Here is a 21,052-nt window from a genome sequence, read left to right on the forward strand (position 1 = left end):
TAAGAGTTCACAGATACAATGTAATATAATTACAATGCAATTACCTAAATTGTAATTATAATCACTTATTTCATACCACAATATTATTACAATCACAATGTAATTTAAATTGGGTACTATATTTGCATACCCTCCACTCAAAAGGAGGTACTGATAAGCCTGGAAGTTATTATCAACAAAAAGCCTGTTCAGGACAGTTTGATGACAATTTCCACCGGGCGAAAAGTACATTCTTAAGCCCAGGCAAATCATGACAATAAAAATCATTTAGTCTTATGATTCACTATATTTTAAACCCTAAATTTGAATTCTCATCCAAATTATTTACCTATATTTTAACATACTTTATGAATTATTAAAAGCAATATGGCAAATATCTTCTAAAAATAACTGTAAAATATCTGTATCCATTAATTGATTCAGATACACACTTTTATTATTTAAGTATATCAAAATAACAGTTTCATGTTCCTGAAATACAAAAATTATGGAAAAAGTTAAAGTAATATTTTTAGAAGCATATGATATTAGTCACCAGATGCAAAATTATAGTTAATTTTTTGCCCTAAATACAATTTTATTACACAGTAGTCAAATGTGTAACTTAATAACATGTTATATAAAAAATTAATGATAATAAGTTTATCAGAAATGAATTAATTCTGCAAATAAACTTTCTGCACTTGAAAATTTTCTACACCTGAGGGGAGGGTAAAATTAGATTTATTATAACTTCAGTTGGACCAAACACCTTCTCTCTATATATATGCATCACTAAAGAAATAAATAAAATTATCATGCTTAAAAAACAGATATACCATACCAGTTTTTTTTCCCCTTGTTACCCTTTACATTGAGAAATAACAAACAGTACAACACTGAAAAATACTATCCTTGAAATTTTGTTTAAATGAAGAAACACACACCATCTTTTTATTTAAGCATTACACTTCAAAAACAGATACACATACCAATTTATTTTCACTAGCCTTTATACTGATAACATGCCATATAAAAATGAAAAGAATTATCCTTGAAATTTAGATAAAATGAAGTAACGCAATGGGAAAATTTATGCACACGGACATCTTTTTTCTATTGCGTGTTGTCTGACGTGATCCACAAGTGCCTAAAAATGTACCCAAAGAAATGCATTTCAATATTAACAAAAAATTGTTTACAGATTAAAATTCATTCATTTCATACCAGTATTATAAAGATCATGCATGAAACAAATCTGCTTTCCCATACTTTTAAGTAAAACTTTTATACTGGAAAATAGACTATATTTCTATATATTAAAAACAAGAAAATACTAATTTGAATGTTCTGCATTCATTTCTAAATCTTTACTCCATTGCCAAATTGTATAATACTGTGATTATAAATAAACTTGCACAATCCTTGCAATTATTGAAGTCAGATTATATATATTTTGTCTCACACTATTCAATTTATTCTGTTGACTTCAGATGTCAATGTCAAAATTCTGGAAGTTATTTTAACCAAGAAACAGTAGTGGGCACCGTGCATAAACAACTCATCTAACTTTTTAACAATAGTGATTATAAAATAAAGAAAAAATTATATATCATTCCAACGATATTGCAACTATAGTATAATGTTACATATATCTTTAGCAAACATTCAGATTTTATCTTGACTTTCCAAATTATTATTTATTTTTTAATAAATTTCAATATGCTAATGATTTTCATGTTACATTAGTATAAATTCCACAATTAGCACAGGAAAACAAAATCCGCGCTTTATATTAGAAGAGAAATTTCTTTTCCACATTCAAAACATCTACATTGGCGATGTTTGGCGACGGGTACATTAACCCTAGATTAATTTAATTATAGCTATTATTACAGAAATTAGCAGATACTCAGGTTATTGTACACAAGAATTTCACTTTACTTGCACATTATAAACATCAGAGAAGATATAAACTCTAAATGAAGGCGTAATTAACATTATACTTACTAAGCAAAGTTCAGCGCCTGGACCAGGTTTCCAATTGTCTCTTCGGCAATTATTTACCCATATTTTTCTTCTTTCTCCATTTTTAGGAAATTTTACCAATGTATGACCTTTCCGTGAATGATTTGAACAAGTAATAGCTGTACATCCGCCCATTTTACACAAAAAAAAAACACAAAAAATTGTTGCACCGCAACTACACAGCCGCCATTAAATCTCCCACTTGGGAGCGCGAATGCCTCAGGGGGGGCCCAAGAGCGATGCGCAGTGCAGGGAGAAAGTTATGCCACATACGCATGACGTCATGTGGGTGACAGCGTTAGTTCTTGGCGTTTGTTTACTTTCGTTGCATCAACAGTTTGATTTGATTTGTGTTGTTAATTTGCTATTATACCTAAGCGGAAGTGGCAAATTGTGCTATAGCGTTGTGTCAGAATTATACACGTTAATACGTTTTTTGGCGGAAAACACTCTTTACAACCAGATAAAATAACTATTTTTTTAATGAATTTATGTAAATTTCATACATAACTGTGATGTAATTTTACATTTATTTTTCATTTTACTGCCATTTTACATTTAAATTGAAAAATTTCTCATTTTAAATCATTTTTTATCATAATCTTCATTTTGTGTATGAGACTTACATCGTAGTGAGATATTTAAACTCACTCTCATGTTTACCAATACTGAGTACCTAAATGATTAGTTAATAAATTTGCGTATCCAACTTCATTCACATGTTTTGGTTACTTTCTTTACATCCCAAACGTAACTCTATGTATTGAAGCAGCGTCTGGGTTAAGCTTTGCGAACTAAGTAAACTGATACATGCCTCACCGTGAGGAAAGGACAATTTCTCGACCACACTATGGTGCAAACATTGAATGAGTGAGTGACATATTTCCTTCAGTGTTATTTAACTGATGCATACAGGTATGTGTGATGTAATTTAATTGATATAACTTACACATGCTTGAACCTGAAGGAAAACAAATCTGTGTATAATGCTAGAATACAAATAGCGAAAGAGAAAGTAAGATATTCTGTTTAGTGTTATTTAACTGCTGCATATGTTTTAATTTTGATTCCATATAACTTGTTTTTAATTATAAGAGAAAGAAAAATAATTCAATATTGAACACATATTTCGAGTATAACAAAAGTATTTTAAGAAACAAGCTAATAAAAATACATTAGTGATTAAAAATATTTAATTTGTGTACAGACTGAATTGAAATTAAGATGTGGTGGTGTATTTAATTATGGCAAAGCACACTAGGGCTATCTGCGTAATAGGCGTGATGCGTTCGTGGAGGACTTTCTAAGGGAAACTGGCTCGTATACACGTTACACATGGGGAAAACCACGAAAACACCCATGCAGCCAGCCCGTTTGCGGGATTCGAACCGAACTACCCAGTGTTCAGCGACTTTACCGCTCGGCCGCTGGTGGGCCGAAACTAAGATGTAAGGCAAGTTTATTATTATTATTATTGTGCGTATATGTGTAAGAAAATGTATTTTAATTGTTCCATTTTTAATGTATGGAAGGAAGAATAGGATGCCAATATCGAAGATTATTTACTATAGCAAATAATCACGTCAGGATAAATGTTATATAGAAATCTTGGGAGTGTAAGGGATTATAAGAGTACTTTTAGATTATACTGAAAATATACGCACTTCTGCTAAAATCTGAAGTGAATCAGTATGAAGTGACTTTTCACTTTAAAAAGAATGTGATAAGTATACTATTTAAAAGTATAATGACGGATATTAAGAAATTTGTAGAATTTTATGGTATTTAAATATGAATTTGTTAAGTCAAATCTTTTTATATATATTTTTGCTTGAGATATGTAATTTAAACTGAAAATCACGATCATATATTTCTCATGGAATGTCAAAGTTCATTTGTATTAAAAAAAGTGCATGAGCAATGAAAATAAATAGAATAATACTTTTTGATTATGTTTTTACCATGGTCTTAGCAGTTATGCCATGATGTGTTCTGTTCAACAAGATTTATTTAGTGCAAACAATACTACAAAAAAATATTGAAAAATACCTTGTTTTACAATATTTATTTCCCTTAATTAACTTAAATATCGTTTTTCATTTTCTAATGCTTTGCTTTACGAAAAGAATTTAATGTTTACAATTATTTTCAGCATTCGTACGAATTCTGTGCATAAAATAAACATTTTCTTTAACTAAATACTTAATCGGAAAGTATATATCCGGTATTTCCGGTGTATCTACCACATGTAAAATGATCATTTTGCTTTAGTTTACATTTTTTCCATTACCAAAATCATGTAGCAGACGCGTCGGCCGATGCGTCTTGTCTCCCGGGTGACGTCACTGCCAGCAACCAATGGCACGCTTTTTCCGTTCCTGGCCTAACCTTAGTATATTAAAGAACCTTGCGAATGCCTGATGATTCAGCCTGGTATATAGGAGCCTTAGTTTAGGGCGACTCCATCTTACTTTCTACCTCCATGCGTAGTAGAGCTGGAGCAAATTGCATGTATTCGTTACCGAGTAACGGGTACATCGGTTGACTCGAAGTACCGTTTCGGTACTCACAAATTCATTTCGTTACTCGCATCTGTCGTATGATGCGGTTTATTCGAGTACGAATGATGCGGTTGTTATTCGAATACGTATGATGCGAATACGAATGAAGCGATTTCTATGTTCGAATGATACATTTGCTAACAATACCCGTGTGCCACATTTTTCATTGATAATTTCGAATTTTTTTGGTTAACTCATCGGGCAAACTCTTGTTTACATTATGTGTTTTAGTTGAAATATTGTTTAGTTGTTGATATTTAAGAAAATGATCAATTTTGATAGCGTGAAGCGTTATTTTGTATTTGCTTTTCACATTTAGATTTATAGTGCATATTATGTTTGTAATTTGAAAATTTAGATGATTATTGATTTCTTTCTTGAGCGTGCCATTGGGAGATTTTATTGAGTTGAAATATTTATATACTGCACTTAGGTATTGTTTAAATAAGAATATGTAGGTTAATATAAGTTCTTTACTTCCTTGTACGAAATAAAAAGGAAGTAAGTATTGTAATCGAGCAAAATTTTTGGGTATCATATTTCAACGGAAATATCCATTTTTGACGATTACAGAATCCATGTGAATTATTTTTTTTGGATGACGTCTGTACGTACAAACACATTTTTTTTTTCCCCCCAGAAACGGATTGTTAAATGTAATCCCATTTACTCTAAGCTGATATTTATGACTAATGATTATGACTCTAAGTTGATACTTGAAAGGGATTTTTTCGTGATGTGTAAGTACGTATATATGCATTTCGCATAACTCAAAAACGATTAGTTCTAGAACGTTGAAATTTTGTATATGGGCCTGTTATAACATCTAGATGTGCACCTCCCTTTTTATTGCAATCGGTAATACTACAAAACGTAAATATGTATATTTTAAAGAAATTATAATTAAATGTAAAATACATACACATATATATATATATCCTTATAATTAAATGTAAAGTACACACACATATATATATATAAATATAAAATAAAAGCCAAGTAAGGCGAAAATAAAAGCCTTGGTTTTTATTTTACTTATTTATCACTAAGTAAGTTACTTGGCTTTTATTATTTTACCAGAGTATAGATAGAAATTTGGTTATGTAGCCTATTCTTCTAAAACGACGTTTCGTCGCTGCCTCCCCCCACCAATTCCCTTTTTTTTCGGTTTCGGATTATTTGGTTACGGCAATGCACAGTAGAGCTATTGCCTAAGGGAAGGGATGTCTTCGTGGAGGAATTTTAAAGGAAACTTGCTTATATGCAATTTACACATGGGGAAAGCCACGAAAACGCCTGTGCAGCCAGCCGTTAGCCGGGAATTGAACTCCGGAACGCACTATTAGTTTTCAGCGACTTTACCACTCGAGCGCTGATGGGCTCTTCGCTGTTTGCAAAATAGGTGTTCACTTTACGATAAAGCAAGCACCTGTTTTCTTCAATTAAAACAGGTTAGACGATATGACTCTTACTACTTCATTCTCACTTAGCTTTTGATTTCTAATATTTGTTCAATATTTTCTGTAGACATTCTGATTAGAATAATGGATTTCAAACATGTGCAAAAGGTGTGTATCTGAATATAATTAGGTTTTTATAACATACGGTCCATTTTATTAATTTATAAAACAAGATTATCGCTGTTTAGAAACACATTATCGCTGTTTTGAAAGAAAGCAAAAATGTGACAAATGTATAATGAACATTAATATACATGCTCTACTAGAAATTCACCCTTTCGTCATTAGCGGTTCTGATGAAAGGAATGGAGAGAAGCAGCAAACGAATTAACGAATAACCAACAAATAACGAAATCTAATCTTTAATGCCGCCTCCCAGTTTCTTTAGCCCACCAGCGGTCCAGCGGTAACGTTGTTGAACACTGGTAGTTCGGTCTGAGGTTCGAATCCCGCGAACGGGCTGGCTGCATGGGTGTTTTCGTGGTTTTCCCCCTGTGTAAAGTGTATATCAGCCATTTCCCTTAGAAAGTCCTCCACGAAGGCATCCCCCCTTTAGGCAGATAGCCCTAGTGTGCTTTGCCATAATTAAATACACCAACACCAACCTAGTTTCTTTATTTGTATTTGGGAAAGTTTTATTGTCATAGTGAAATTTGATATGGATACCGCATAACTTTTTAAATTATGCTTATTTTTGCTGCACTTCATTTAAACTTATTTCCTCGAATTATTCTAACTTAATTAAGCGATACCCGAAGGCAAGTTACAAATGGCATCAAATACTGCAAATTTTGAAATTAAATTTCCCGGTCAATCTCTGTCTACGAGACTCAAACTTCTTGTATTTTTATTTTTCATAACGAGTATAAAACTTTGCCAGATATAAATATAGGAACCAGAAGACAACATTAAAAGTTAGATTTCATAATTTGTCCAAAATTAATTCTTTTTAAAATTTGACATTGACAAAATATGAATATTTTCGTCATTTAAAATACTTCTGTATTTTTGTTGCACCGTATTTAAACTTGCTTCTTCGAGTTATTGACATTAAATTACATTAATTCCGTTATCTATTAGAAAATAATTATAGCAAATCATCTAATTACGACATTTCTAAGAGGTCACATTCTAAGAGATCTGTATTTTTGTGAACATAAACAAACACTAGTAGTGAACATCACCTTTTTAAGACCACACCATGTAAAATCCTCTAAAAAGCATGAATGGTTGCATTTAAAGAGGACCCATTGCTTTTAATAAGGAATGTAACATTAATGTTAATTATACATGTTTTTGGTGTGTGTGTGCCAAAATAGTGATACCGTGGTTCTGTTGCTTTAGAAATGTGTGAAATTAAAAAAATGGATACAATATAACAAAAATGTTGTTATATTTAGATACAACACCTTCTGAACACGCCTGAAATTCATTCTTCTGCTCAGCATAATTCGTCTGCATAAAATAATAAATAGTATTAGAAATCAAAAGCTAAGTCGAAGTAGAAACAGTCATCTCTTCTAAACCATTTTAATTGAAGTAAACAGACGTTCGTCTTATCGTAAAGTAAACACCTATTTTTCAAACAGCGGATAAAACGGGAAAGAGGAAATTGGTGGGGGAAAGGCAGCGAACGAAATGACACTTTTTGGAGCTGGAATGAAATGAGAAAGGACAAAAAGGTACTAAGCCAATAAGACAAGGTCTGGTATTTTACTTTATAATTTAACTATTCATCATAAATTTAAGAATTATTTTAATTTTTATTTGTCTTTACATTTTTGTTAAATTTTACTTATAAGTATTTTATATTTCAGTTGCTAATTATTATGTTACTTTAATTATTCATTATTTTAATCACTATTTTTTATTATTTTAATAAGTTTTTTACTAAGTAATTTTTTATTATTTTAATTACTAATTAATGTTATTATTGTAATATTTATTTTATTTATTTATTTATTATTTTATTTTTTCCTATTTTCCTGATGGCCTTCCGTAGGCGCTTCTGACTTCTGACTTTTGTGACACAACAAAAAGAGGTGAATTATTTCCATCCAAAAATACGACGTAAAACTCCCTATCGCATAGGGCCGTATACCGATCCCTAGAGCCGTATACCGATAAAATAGGCTCAGGATACGAATACCGATGGATTTTACCGAAAGTAACGAGTCACGATACGATAGTAACAAGTACTGGTTCACCGAGTAACGAATACATACGGGTACACAATTTCTCGTTACTTCTACAGCACTACGCCGTAGTAGTCAAAAGTGGGGTAGGCGTCTTGCCAGGTGAAACTAGTCGATATTTCCGTGACGTCAAAAATTCGAAAAGTGGGGTAGGGTTTGGAAATACGCATACCGGAAGTTGAGTTCACGGTTCCGGTTGAATTATTTGTTGTTTACATCGAAAACACTCTTCGTTCAGTGGACGGAATTTTCACTTGGTGTTTTTTACAGTTTGGCAACACCATAACGATGATTCTCTGCATTGTTTGTGGTGTATCTTGTGCCACGACAAGTATACCTCATATCTCAGTACCAGATGGTTGTTTTATAGAATCTGTCAGCAGATGAAGCTGTGTTAGTAAATTGATATCCGCATATGTGTACGCTTGCACTTGTGTATGCTTTTCATTCTTTTTTTTAGTATCGCAATACTGTCTTCGTTTTTTCAAACCGAAACCTTGAAAACAATCGGTTACGGAAATACACGTTGAGAGTGCAGTCCAAAATTTAACTTATTTTTCATTCTGTTAAGGATGTTATTTGTTTAACAATTTGAAATGCTGTCATCGAAGAAACAAAATGAGTTACTTGCTAGGGTAAATTTTCCTCTGTATGGTGTACGTTCTCTATCTGAACGCCACGTCCTAGTTGCTGGAGGCGGCGGAAATGGAAAAAGTGGGATTTTAAATGTAATTGTGAGTATATTTTGCGTTCTTTCGTGATAAATTGGAAACTATAGTATCTGTTTTGTATCTGATATGTGGTCTAAGCAAATTATTTGAAATATAAGTTGCTTTATATTGCGGCATTTACCGATGTTTTATGCTTGTATTAAAATGCAGAAGAGTATTGTGTTTTGTTAAAAGATTTAGTAGTAGTCATCAAATTATGTTATATTAAACTTAGTACTAAGAAATGTGTTTTTATTTTCTTCATCTAATGACCATATACGATTGCATTGTGTAACAGTATAAAGATATATTTTAAAACAGGGAAATGCTGGGTTTTCGTCTATTGTTTAGGCTATCCATTGATAATACACGGAGTTGAAAATATTGTGTTGAAAGAATTTTGATCTTAACAGTACAAAAGACTGAAAAGTGTTGTTTCACTGTTCAGTGTCATAGTTTAGTATATATTTTATTTCAGATTTGATATTCTGGTGGTTAGCAATGAAATAATTAGCAATTGAGCCATATCTAGCCCCCCTCCCCAATTTTTTTTTTTTTAATGAATTGTGAAATTCCCTTCCCCAAGTTATATTTTTATATTTTTTCTGAAGAATGTTGCCAAAAGCCGATATTACTTCAAGACAGATTTTAAAAATATGTTTTGTCGTTTACATTAATCTTGAAGTAAAATTATCATTTACTTTCCTTATCAGTAGCCTTCATTTTAGGAAACTAAAATATTGCTGGTTGTTTCACTTAGTTCTGCCTTGAAAATGTTTGAAAGGCTTTAGAAGCACTAGTGCACATGTTAACTGCAGTTTTAACACCACTGAAAATTATCGGGTAGAGTAGACTTTAACGTACCCCGTGTATTATGGCGAAGTTGTTGTTTGATTTATTGCCAAGTTGTTTCATTTATGGTAGCCTGAGTAGTTGAATGGTATGGAAACCCTATTGTGACGTAATCGGGTGCATGAATCTGGGAAATTTTGAATCATGGGATGTTTTGTAAGCATTTTTGTGGTGTGTGTTGGTTTAATTCTTTAGATGGTAGAATGGCCGAATGTAGTAAGATTAATTTGTAGTTTCTGTACGATTTGGAGCGAAACGGGAAAAGAGCTTTAATTGACTGGTGTGTAAATAAAGGTTTACTTAGTAGCCATTATAAGTGTCCTGGATGTAGGAAGGCTATGCGTCTAGTTGAACGTAAAAACCATTTAGATGGGTTTGTAGAAAGAAAGCTTCAGATGTGGCGATGCCGATATACGGATTCAAGTTCAAATAATTTTAGGAAGTTTTTCGATGCTGTTAAGGAATTTTGTGTGCTGCAGACTAAAGACAAAGGAACTTCTAAATAGGATAAGTTGATATTTGCTTTTTGTAGTGCTTAAATGTATAACATGTTTTCCTTTTTTTATGTTATTTTATTGTTTGGTTTAAAATGTAGTTTATTGAAATTATGGGTTAATCGGTTGATTTTTACATTATGGTAGCTTAGCGTTTTTTTGGCGACCAACTCTCCTACAGCAACCCTCTATTTTTTTTTTCCCGTCGCCATTTTGTCTTCACGAAGTAAAGACATATTTCTTTTCTTTTTATCTACTGAACACTTCTTCCAACAATCTACTAGCCGAATTACACTTATGCTAGAAATTTTATCTAACAAAACTGCTTAATCATGACAAATATTCACAGCAAAATTGGGAAAAAGTGCACAATACCATACTCCTTACGCGTTTTTCAAAATAACACATACACATAAACCATGTACACGCCGACTTATTTTTACTTAAAAAAACATCCCAGAATTGCACAAAAATGGCATTGCACACACTCTTCACTATATCCATGTACACTGCTTTTTTCTCATAAATTAGAAAAATTCCACGAAAATACATGACAATTTTCTCAATCTTTAAACCCGGTAAAAAGAACATATATGAAATTACCTGATCGCGAAAAAGTATTTACCCTTTCCAAATATGAACATTTCCACATATAAAATAAATAAAATATCCAAAAACTTTTACCTCTAAACCATCTATTACATTATACACATCACCAACGAATTCATACCGCAAGCATTACAAATACTTAGTATCAAATATTTAAATTATTTCCATGCACGTTTGCTTCAACTTAAATGTTTACCAAATTCCTACAAACATAAAATTCACAAAATAACTATCATTTAATTAAAATATAATTAAATTCAAAAACACTACTTAAAATATAAATGAGCACATACATTAAATTAATAAAAATTACCTTACAATCCTAATTACTTTAAACTAAATCATTGCTAATAACAATTTTCCCAATAATACCAAATTCCTTTACTTCCACCTTACATTCAGAACAATGCATAAAAATAATATCCTCAAATAATTAAAAATACTAACTTACCTAATCTTCTTCAGAATCTTGATTACGTGTCCGATAAACTTTTCTTTAGTTACGCCCATGGGATCCAAAAATTCATGAACACTGTTTCACACAACACAGAATAAACCAAATACAAAATTTCCAGATTTTTTCCCGATTTCCCCCCTTTTCCGATTAAAGAACCGTAATTCGTCCATTAATATCACATGACATATCCCATGATCTCTCATTTCCTTCACACAAAATAATGCGTAATCGGAACTGAGTACTGCTCACATTATTACCAAAGTCCCTGGTAGTAACCTTTATCACCTCCAAAATGTCGCCAACTACCAGTTACCATATTGTAAAGATCAACCATTTAATCTTTGGATTATGGTAACTTGGCGAAAATTTGGCGACTAACCCTGCTACAGCAACCTGCTAGTTTTTGTTTTCACGAAGTAAAGGCAATTTTTTTTTTTTTTTACTCAACATTTTTTTCCAACAATCTGTTAGCCGAATTATGCTTATGCTAGAACTTTTATGGAATAAAAGTGCTTAATCATGACGAAGATTAGGTGCGAAATTGGGAGAAAGTGCAGAATTGCTAATTGCTTGCCGCATTTTTAAGAATTGTACATACACGGTATCCATGTACACGTTGACCTATTTTCACTTAAAAAAACATCCCAGAATTGCACAAAAATGGCATTGCGCACATTGTTGACTTTATCCATGTACACTGCTAAAGTCCTAGGTAGTAAACTTTATCGCCTTACCAAAATGTTGCCAAACTACCTGTTACCATATTCCAAAGATTAGCCAGATTATGCGTTTTTGTTTGTTTGTTTGTTTGCCTGTATTGTAGAATTGGGTGCTTCTTTGACTTTTTAAGTGAAAATATATCGATGTGTACATGGTCAAAGTTAAGGGTGTGCGCTATGCCAAGTTTGCACAATTCTCTGATTTTTCTTTAAGTGAAAATATGTTGACATGTACATAAATAAAGGGACTGCAAAATGCCTAGTTTGTGCAATTTTGTGATTTTTTTTAAGTGAAAACAGGTCACTGTGTATATGGATACTGAGCTTGTGTAGTTCTTTGACTTGTTATTTTGTCTTTGTATATGGCGATTATAGCACAAACTCGGTATCCATGTGGTGCCAATTTTTGCCAAGGAGTACCCTTAAATATACTTTTACCTCCGAGTTTTTGGACTTTCTCCATAGTCCCAAGATGTCGAACTATAGTCATTTGCTATAACCCATTTGTTCAACTAATTCTTGAGTGGTTTAACATGCGTCTTCATGCAGAAGTTGATTCAAATGCTCTTTATCAAACTCATTTGGTTATCCAGAATGAGCAGCATCTTCGAGATCGAAATTTCCATTTTTGAATTTGGCGTACCAATTTCTTTCAGTTCGTTCAGGCATTGCACCTTCTCCATACACTTCACAAATCTCTCGAGCAGCTTCTGCAGCATTGGTGCCTCGATTAAGCTAAAAAAGAATGTAGGTAACAAAAATGCTTATTGAAAAATAGTAAAAATTAACTCAGACAAAAAAATCAAATACACCATCTCGTAGAGGGAAAGATTCTTTTCGAATAACATAAAACATTATGTCAGTACATTTTATTTTTACCGCATAATTTTAAACACAACATAAACGTCCATTACTTATGTTTCAACCCGATATGTTACCTGGTATGTATTCTTACTTGACATGACCTTAGCCATGTTTGCGCAAACTTTTTAGGTGTCGCATTCGTTAAGGTAAGACAGTTGATTCTGACTGTGAGCAAAGAGTGAACATTAAAGGCCTCATTCAATTGAAACAGCGATGATCGCTCAAACAGCGATTGTTGTATCTAGTATTAGCGATCCCTTTTGAAAACGAGTGATTTTTCGTATTCATTTGAAACACTTTGTTACCAGTCGAACTCGTAGGGGTTGCCAGAGGTTACTTGATGCGCGATGCTGTTTGTCACGTGGTCAGAAGTTGCATTTGTTTCAAAATAACCAATGAAAGAGTTACCAGATGTGCAGGTTGACTCCTCGTAACCCATTCTTTAGGGTTGCAGTTCACGTTTGGTGTGCCATCTTTGGCTTTTCAGCACTATTGTTTCAAAGTTTTATCTATGAAAATTCTTCAAAGGTATTATTTTATTTTAATTCCTTTATGAAAACAGCTAACCTAAAAGACACATTCCATTCACTTAAATCATATACATGTGAAAAATATAGGTCAAGTAAGTTTTGCATACTGAAAAAAAAGTGATTCAAAAGACCTTTTAAAGCAAAAGAAAAGAAAAATGTACCTAGTTCTATTAACAACTCAAAAAATACAATGTAATATATTCTAAAAGGAAAATTATATAATACACAATGATGTAGATTACATATATTTAATAAATACATAAAACTCTATAATGACTAATGTTCATAACTATATAATAAACGCCAACACATATCACATAATGGTACATAACACTGCTATGAAAGGAAGAATTTTTAATTAGAAACATACCTTTTATATTAATTTGATAACATAGACGAATAAAATATAAAGATGACAAGAAGTTATGAAAACACGTTATGCAACTTAAGAAACAGTAAGAAGCCTTTTAAGTTATTGCAATATCATAAGGCACTAATTAGGAAGTAAATATCATTTTTTCATTCTTTTACATCAGTAATACTTTTTTCATTAAAAACTTTAGCAGTGAAAGCCAAAACAAATTTATTATTGGCACCTCTAATGCAAGGTCACATAAAAATAAACTTGATTTAGCAAATTTCTAAAACATTAAAATTTAAAAATAGTAAATTACAGTAACATATATTATTAAATTATTTTAATTACACATAAAAAATTGTCTGAATTAAATTAAGAATCACTGACTAAGCTTGTACAGCATTTTAAAACATATTTTATGTTGATACATTGGAAATAAATTGATAGCAATCGCAGTTAAATGAAAGAGCTGGAAATACAGTCTACATGATGTATAAATACAGTCAAAATTATTCGTTAAATACCTAAATTGATGCTTACCTTCTTCAAAATGAACATAAATACGATATATTAATGTTACTTTAAGGGAAACATTATATAATGCATAATTTCAATCATATTATCCAATGTTCACATTTTTTTTACATTGGAGGCCGACTGACAGATTTGGCGACAATATAATAAAGTCAAAAAATAACATACGATTTTAAACCATGAATTTCTCATTAAAATTTAAATAAAAAGTACACTTCATAGTTATAATCACACACAAAATTGAAATCAAATGTATAATATAATTATTTGAACTTTGTCCTTTCGCAATAATAACGATAAAGAAAATCACATCAGCATCTACTTATCGCCGTCGGTATCTGTGTATTGACTATACATATTCTGATATTCATTTTGTACATATAAATCAGTTTTTCATTAATTAGCAATATTTAAATGATAATACACATTTCACTGAAACAGGAACACTTATTTTTTAACAATTATGAAAACATACGAAGCTGAACTTGCTTCAAAAGCGCACGGTCTTGCGATCGGAATCTATTCCAATGGACAAGAATTAATTACCCATTTTCTTCGTATTTCTTCATTTCTCGGGAAATAGAACATACTAAAGTTATTTCTGGAACGATATGAATAATTTGATGCAGTGCATCCACGCATATTTCTCTGAATTAGGTAGCAATCCATCAACACAAATGTAAACAACACAATGCTAAATCAATGTCCACTAGCAACAAGTGCACTTAATTTGGAAACAACACAGATGATGTGTCGGCTGCCCTTGCTAGGATCCTTATACACCCAATACTTTGATATAAGTTGCTGCTCACTCAGCAAATCTAAAGCATTTTCTTTAGCACACTTGATTTCTGTCCTCGTGAAAGCACAAACAACACAGCCTCCATATTGATTCGATCGTTTTTCGCCGCGGAATGATGTGTTCCAAGTGATCGCTATGAGAACGAGTGATTGTTGCATTTCAATTGAATACCAAAAAAACAAAATCAATCGTAACTGATGACGTATGACGACTAACGATCACTAAATGTTTCCATTGAATGAGGCCTTAAGTTCTGTGTTATGTTCTGGAAAACCCCCTAGTGAAATGTGGAACATTAAGCAAGCATATATATTCAAGCAAACGTTCAAGAAGTCATGTTTACGAGTGGCACAAAAGGTTTCGTGAAGGCAGAGATTCCGTACAAGACTATTCCAGAGCTAGTCGCCTGTCTGTAACACATACTGATGCAAACATGGAACGTGTAAGGCAGTTATTGCAAGAAGACCGTTGTGTAACTGCAGATATCAGAAGAACTGAATTTGTGTCATGATGTGTGTCATAAGATTTTACATGAAATTGAGGGAAATTTAATGCAAGAATCGTCCCTCACTCACTAACAGATGAACAGAAAGAGGAAAAACGAAGTTCTGCTGAACTATTGGATAGAGCCAGACGTGATTCCACATTTTTTCAAACTTATTGTGATTTTTTCTTGTTTCTGTGAGTAAAAAGATGACTGAAAGGTAAGATTCATCAAGATTATTACAAACATCCAACGTGCTGTGACAAATAAGCTTGCAAGCATCACAGTTAAAGATTTCCCTGTCTATTTCTAAGACCTCCAGAAACATTGGCAAGAGTACTACTTTGATAGCAGCTAGGACCATTCAAGGTTTGCTACCTGGAAAGCCTGAAAAATCGGAGAATTTAAATATTTTAGTCAAAACCTGGGAATTTCATTTTGCGATTCCCAAGAAAAGTGATTTTTATGCCAATGTTGGAAGTGATCACTTTCTTGGTGAATTATGATTAAGTGTAAGCATCATTCAGGCAGCTGGCATTAAGCCAGTTTTCGCAGCTCCAATCAGATTGTCTTTTAGATAGGCAAAGCAAACTTTGAGCACCTTTGGTGTCCAGTAACCTCGAGAATCAAAAGATTCACATGTGCAGTGCATGTTGAATGAAGGAAAATACCTTCCCATTCTCATATAAAATAAAACCGCTTTAATGCTAGTATATGGAAAACACGGGGTTTGGCGACATTGTGATAAGCAGTAAATGGGTCATTTTGGTGTTGGCAAAAATTTTCGGAGTCGTGCCAAAGCCATACCGTATACTAGGAATTTACTATAAAATCTTTTAACTCCATTTTTTCTTTTTAATAAATGCCTTGTCATTTTGTAGTAAAATAAAAAAAGGTAATCAGTCTTCTACTCATTTAAAATAATATTTGCCAAAATATCATTGATTATTGCAATTCAGTTTAATCTTAAGTAATTAACTTAATTTTAATGTTAGGCATATCATTTAATGTAGCTTCTTCCTTCTAAATTTATTTATTATTAGTCAATAATACTTTCAAATTTCTGGTAATTTTCTCTGGCAGACTTCTGTAACTAATCCTAGCAGTATCATAATATACCATCACGAAATTTAATGCACATACTTTTTTATGCATGCTGCTAAATAGATATAAAACACCTGAATTTATTAAAAAATTCATTACATATATTTCTATCTTTCGTTTAGCTGCAAATTATCTGGGGGAAAAAAGTCTTTTTTTTTTAACCCTTTAACTACTGCAGAAAACTCGCAAGATTCACTCCCCAGTGCCACCGTATTTTTACACAGGCGCACGTAGTTATGTGATGTATTAGGGGAAAACAAGTACAAGTTTTCCTATCTAAAAACTATTTACATTCACAAAATAAAGAATAAAAGAAAATACAAAATTTAATGTTTAGAGTAAAAGTGTAATAAAAAAGATGTAAGTATAATAACAATGATGTTTGTACAATAAAAAAGATGTAAGTATAATAAAAATGATGTTTGTACAATAAAAAAGATGTATAACAAAAAAGATTAAAAAAAATGGAGTTTTCGATCAGATTATTTTTATACCAGTAAAGTGTAATATCAGGTTACAGTGTTGTACCTTTTAAAATCAGTATACCTAGAAAAACATATTTCTTCTGAATTGGTTGGATGCCATGATTTTGTTCTTGGCTTTTCTTTTGTGGTATGTTGGTTCGTGTACTGGTCTGCAAAATGGTTAGTTTCAGGAACAATATGAAGCACGAGTAGTTCATCAAAAAAGAATCATCACTGTCAGGCATATTTGTACAAAAAAGCACCTACTGCAAGCAGAAAACGGAAGAGGCAGAATAAAAAAAGGTACAACTCTAATATACGCCCTAATTTCACCAAATGTGGCGATATGTGTTCTGCACTGGTTTTTGGCACGATTGCGTGTTCTATGGCAACCCTGTTGACGTTGAAAAATCTTTCGCTGGAGCTCGTTGATTCGCCTCTGTGTCCGAGAAGATGGGAGGAAATATAAAATGGTAGTTGTTGAATTGAAGTTCGGCAAAAGGAAATATCATTGTGGCTATCCTGTTGAGGGGTAGTGGGTATTTGGAAATGTGGAAAGATGGTCTGGGAGATTATTTTTAATGGCAGTGCATGATAGAAGTAGGGATATGTGATTTTATTTATTTGTGAACCATAGTATAAATTTTCTGGATAGTGTGTCTGGCTGTCATGTAAATACGATAGTGATTACGTGGCGGCATGTTAAAGGCGGTATGAAATTTATATTTCTGCTATTCGAAAACGCATTAATTCATGGTAAGTGCATTTTATTTTATCCTTGTTCTTATTTTGTAGAATGTTATGTTCATTGGTTCTTTAGTATGAATTTCGGTTGATCTTTACAATATGGTAACTGGTAGTTTGGTGACATTTTGGAGGCGATAAAGGTTACTACCTGGCACTTTGGTAATAATGTGAGCAGTACTCAGTTCCGATTACACATTATTTTGTGTGAGGGAAATGAGAGATCATGGGATATGTCATGTGATATTAATGGACGAATTACGGTTCTTTAATCGGAAAAGGGGGGAAATCGGGAAAAATCTGGAAATTTTGTATTTGGCTTTATTCTGTGTTGTGCGAAACAGTGTTCATGAATTTTTGGATCCCATGGCCGTAACTAAAGTGAATTCGAAATGGGTATTTATGTATGTATTAATTTAATGTATGTGCTCATTTATATTTTAAGTAGTGTTTTTGAATTTAATTATATTTTAATTAAATGATAGTTATTTTGTGAATTTTATGTTTGTAGGAATTTGGTATACGTTTTAGTTGAAGTAAACGTGCATGGAAATAATTTAAATATCTGACAATAAATATTTGTAATGGTTGCGGTATGAATTCGTTGGTGACATGTATAATGTAATAGATGATTTAGAGGCAAAAGTTTTTGGATATTTTATTTATTTTATATGTGGAAATGTTCATTACTTTTTCGCGATCAGGTACTTTCATATATGTTCTTTTTACCAGGTTTAAAGATTGAGAAAATTGTCATGTATTTTCGTGAAATTTTTCGAATTTATGAGAAAAAAAGCAGTGTACATGGATATAGTGAAGGGTGTGCGCAATGCCATTTTTGTGCAATTCTGGGATGTTTTTTTAAGTTAAAAATAAGTCGGCGTGTACATGGTTTAGTGATATTTTAATTAAATGATAGTTATTTTGTGAATTTTATGTTTGTAGGAATTTGGTAAACGTTTAAGTTGAAGCAAACGTGCATGGAAATAATTTAAATATTTGATACTAAGTATTTGTAATGCTTGCGGTATGAATTCGTTGGTGATGTGTATAATGTAATAGATGGTTTAGAGGTAAAAGTTTTTGGATATTTTATTTATTTTATATGTGGAAATGTTCATATTTGGAAAGGGTAAATACTTTTTCGCGATCAGGTAATTTCATATATGTTCTTTTTACCGGGTTTAAAGATTGAGAAAATTGTCATGTATTTTCGTGGAATTTTTCTAATTTATGAGAAAAAAGCAGTGTACATGGATATAGTGAAGAGTGTGTGCAATGCCATTTTTGTGCAATTCTGGGATGTTTTTTTAAGTAAAAATAAGTCGGCGTGTACATGGTTTATGTGTATGTGTTATTTTGAAAAACGCGTAAGGAGTATGGTATTGTGCACTTTTTCCCAATTTTGCTGTGAATATTTGTCATGATTAAGCAGTTTTGTTAGATAAAATTTCTAGCATAAGTGTAATTCGGCTAGTAGATTGTTGGAAGAAGTGTTCAGTAGATAAAAAGAAAAGAAACATGTCTTTACTTCGTGAAGACAAAATGGCGGCGGGAAAAAAAAAAATAGAGGGTTGCTGTAGGAGAGTTGGTCGCCAAATTTTCGCCAAAAAAACGCCAAGTTACCATAATGTAAAGATCAACCTGAATTTCTGTCGTTATTGTTGTTTTTTTAAATTGTTTGAAATTTATTTTAGTTTATTTTGTTGTTTAGTGTCTAGACTGTGCAATTCGTAGATGTTTTTTAAAGTTGAAACAGAACGCTGTGTACATGATATTATTTGAAATTTATTGTTGTTATGTTATTTTATTAAAGTGAGGAGTGCGTAGATCGTAGATTCCTTCCTTGCCTAAATTGTGCAATTCGTAGAATTTTTTTAAAGTTTAAACAGGATGCTGTATACATGGTATTCTTTGAAATTTATTGTTGTTATGTTAAATTATTAAAGCGAGGTGTGCGTAGTTTGTAGATTCGTTCGTTGCCTACATTGTGCCATTCGTAGATGTTTTTTTAAGTAAAAAGATGTCGCTGTGTACATGGATTCTTGTCAAATATTTTTGGTTAGAAACTTTACGTTTTTGCTATCTAAATTTTTTCTTTTTGTTTCGGATTTTTAGCTAAATGTATGTTGAAAACGTAGTTTTTGCATTTGCGAAAACCGCGTTTTTGGAGACGTTTTAGGCTAAAAGTTCGAAATGTAGACAAAAAAGTTAGATAGTAATATGGCAGCGTGAAGTTTCTCGCCAAAAATATTTGGCGCGAAATTTGGCAACTTGAAGGCGCATATCAGAGTAGTTCCTAAAAAAATATGTTTTACTCAAACAGGAACACGAGCAATAATCACGCTGTCTTAACTTTCACCCCTTCAGAAACATCCCCTTCTTTTCTGAAATAGTATCCTCCTTCGCACTCTGTCAAGGTCATTGTGGTGTTGCACTCTGTCAAGGTCATTGTGGTGTTGCACTCCAAAGCATTGCAAATAATTTTACTGGTAGCAGCACAAAGCAGATGATAATCAGTTAACGAGGAGTTAACGCAATCGGCTACACATGACGTATATATACGCCCATGGAAGTTAAGGAGTTAATTGGTGATTTTTTATTTTTTTGTGATTTTTAAAATTTTTAAAAGATCGCTCAAAATTCTCTGATGCACGTGAACTCACTGCTCTTGCGGAAAATGAAAGGTCACGTCCCAAGTCAGCTACATGCAAAAGGATTAGATTTTTGCTATACCAGATTCTCAAAAAACCGCATTAGGGTTTGGCATGGGGTGCAAGATCTCCCGGACACCCTATAGAAAAGTGAAATTTTTTTACATGAAAAAATAACATTTTCATCAAGGAATCTAATGGTGCAAACTGTGTTTTAGTCGAAATCATAGATCCCGAAAAAAATCACAATCAGATTTTCACCTGAAAACCTTTTTACTTCCTTGTACAAAGTAAAAAGGAAGTATTGTAATCGCGAAAAGTTTCAGGCAGCATATTTCAACGAAAATATCCATTTTGACCGCTATCGAATGCAATTTAACGATGTTTTTGCATGATATCTGTATGTAAAGACAGAATAAAATACTCTTCTCCTTCAAAAAATTATAAAAC

General features: G+C 32.3%; 1 protein-coding gene and 1 long non-coding RNA gene across 4 annotated transcripts in view; one reads left to right on the top strand and one right to left on the bottom strand.

The window, feature by feature from the left end:
- LOC118201201 (guanine nucleotide-exchange factor SEC12) overlaps positions 1-21,052 on the top strand; it is a 142,696-nt gene that overhangs the window by 11,870 nt on the left and 109,774 nt on the right. Inside the window, exon 1 of one of the 3 annotated variants that reach the window (XM_085807126.1) lies at positions 8,454-8,957. The exons of 1 other annotated variant lie outside the window; for it this stretch is intronic. In XM_085807126.1, coding sequence (XP_085663252.1) covers positions 8,820-8,957 — 138 coding nt within the window. In that variant the 5' untranslated portion in view covers positions 8,454-8,819. Of the gene's footprint in view, positions 1-8,453; positions 8,958-21,052 lie in introns of those variants that run through there. One more of the 3 variants, XM_085807125.1, reaches the window with a different exon arrangement.
- On the bottom strand, positions 215-2,221 carry LOC146993375 (uncharacterized). Its single transcript, XR_015038449.1, has 2 exons — positions 1,990-2,221; positions 215-1,129 (listed from the first exon to the last, which is right to left on the bottom strand). It is a non-coding gene; the product is annotated as an uncharacterized LOC146993375 (long non-coding RNA).

Source organism: Stegodyphus dumicola, chromosome X1, assembly GCF_044657685.1.
Source record: "Stegodyphus dumicola isolate Sdum_Otavi_A_Nest chromosome X1, ASM4465768v1".
In the NCBI taxonomy this organism is placed as follows: Eukaryota; Metazoa; Arthropoda; class Arachnida; order Araneae; family Eresidae; genus Stegodyphus; species Stegodyphus dumicola.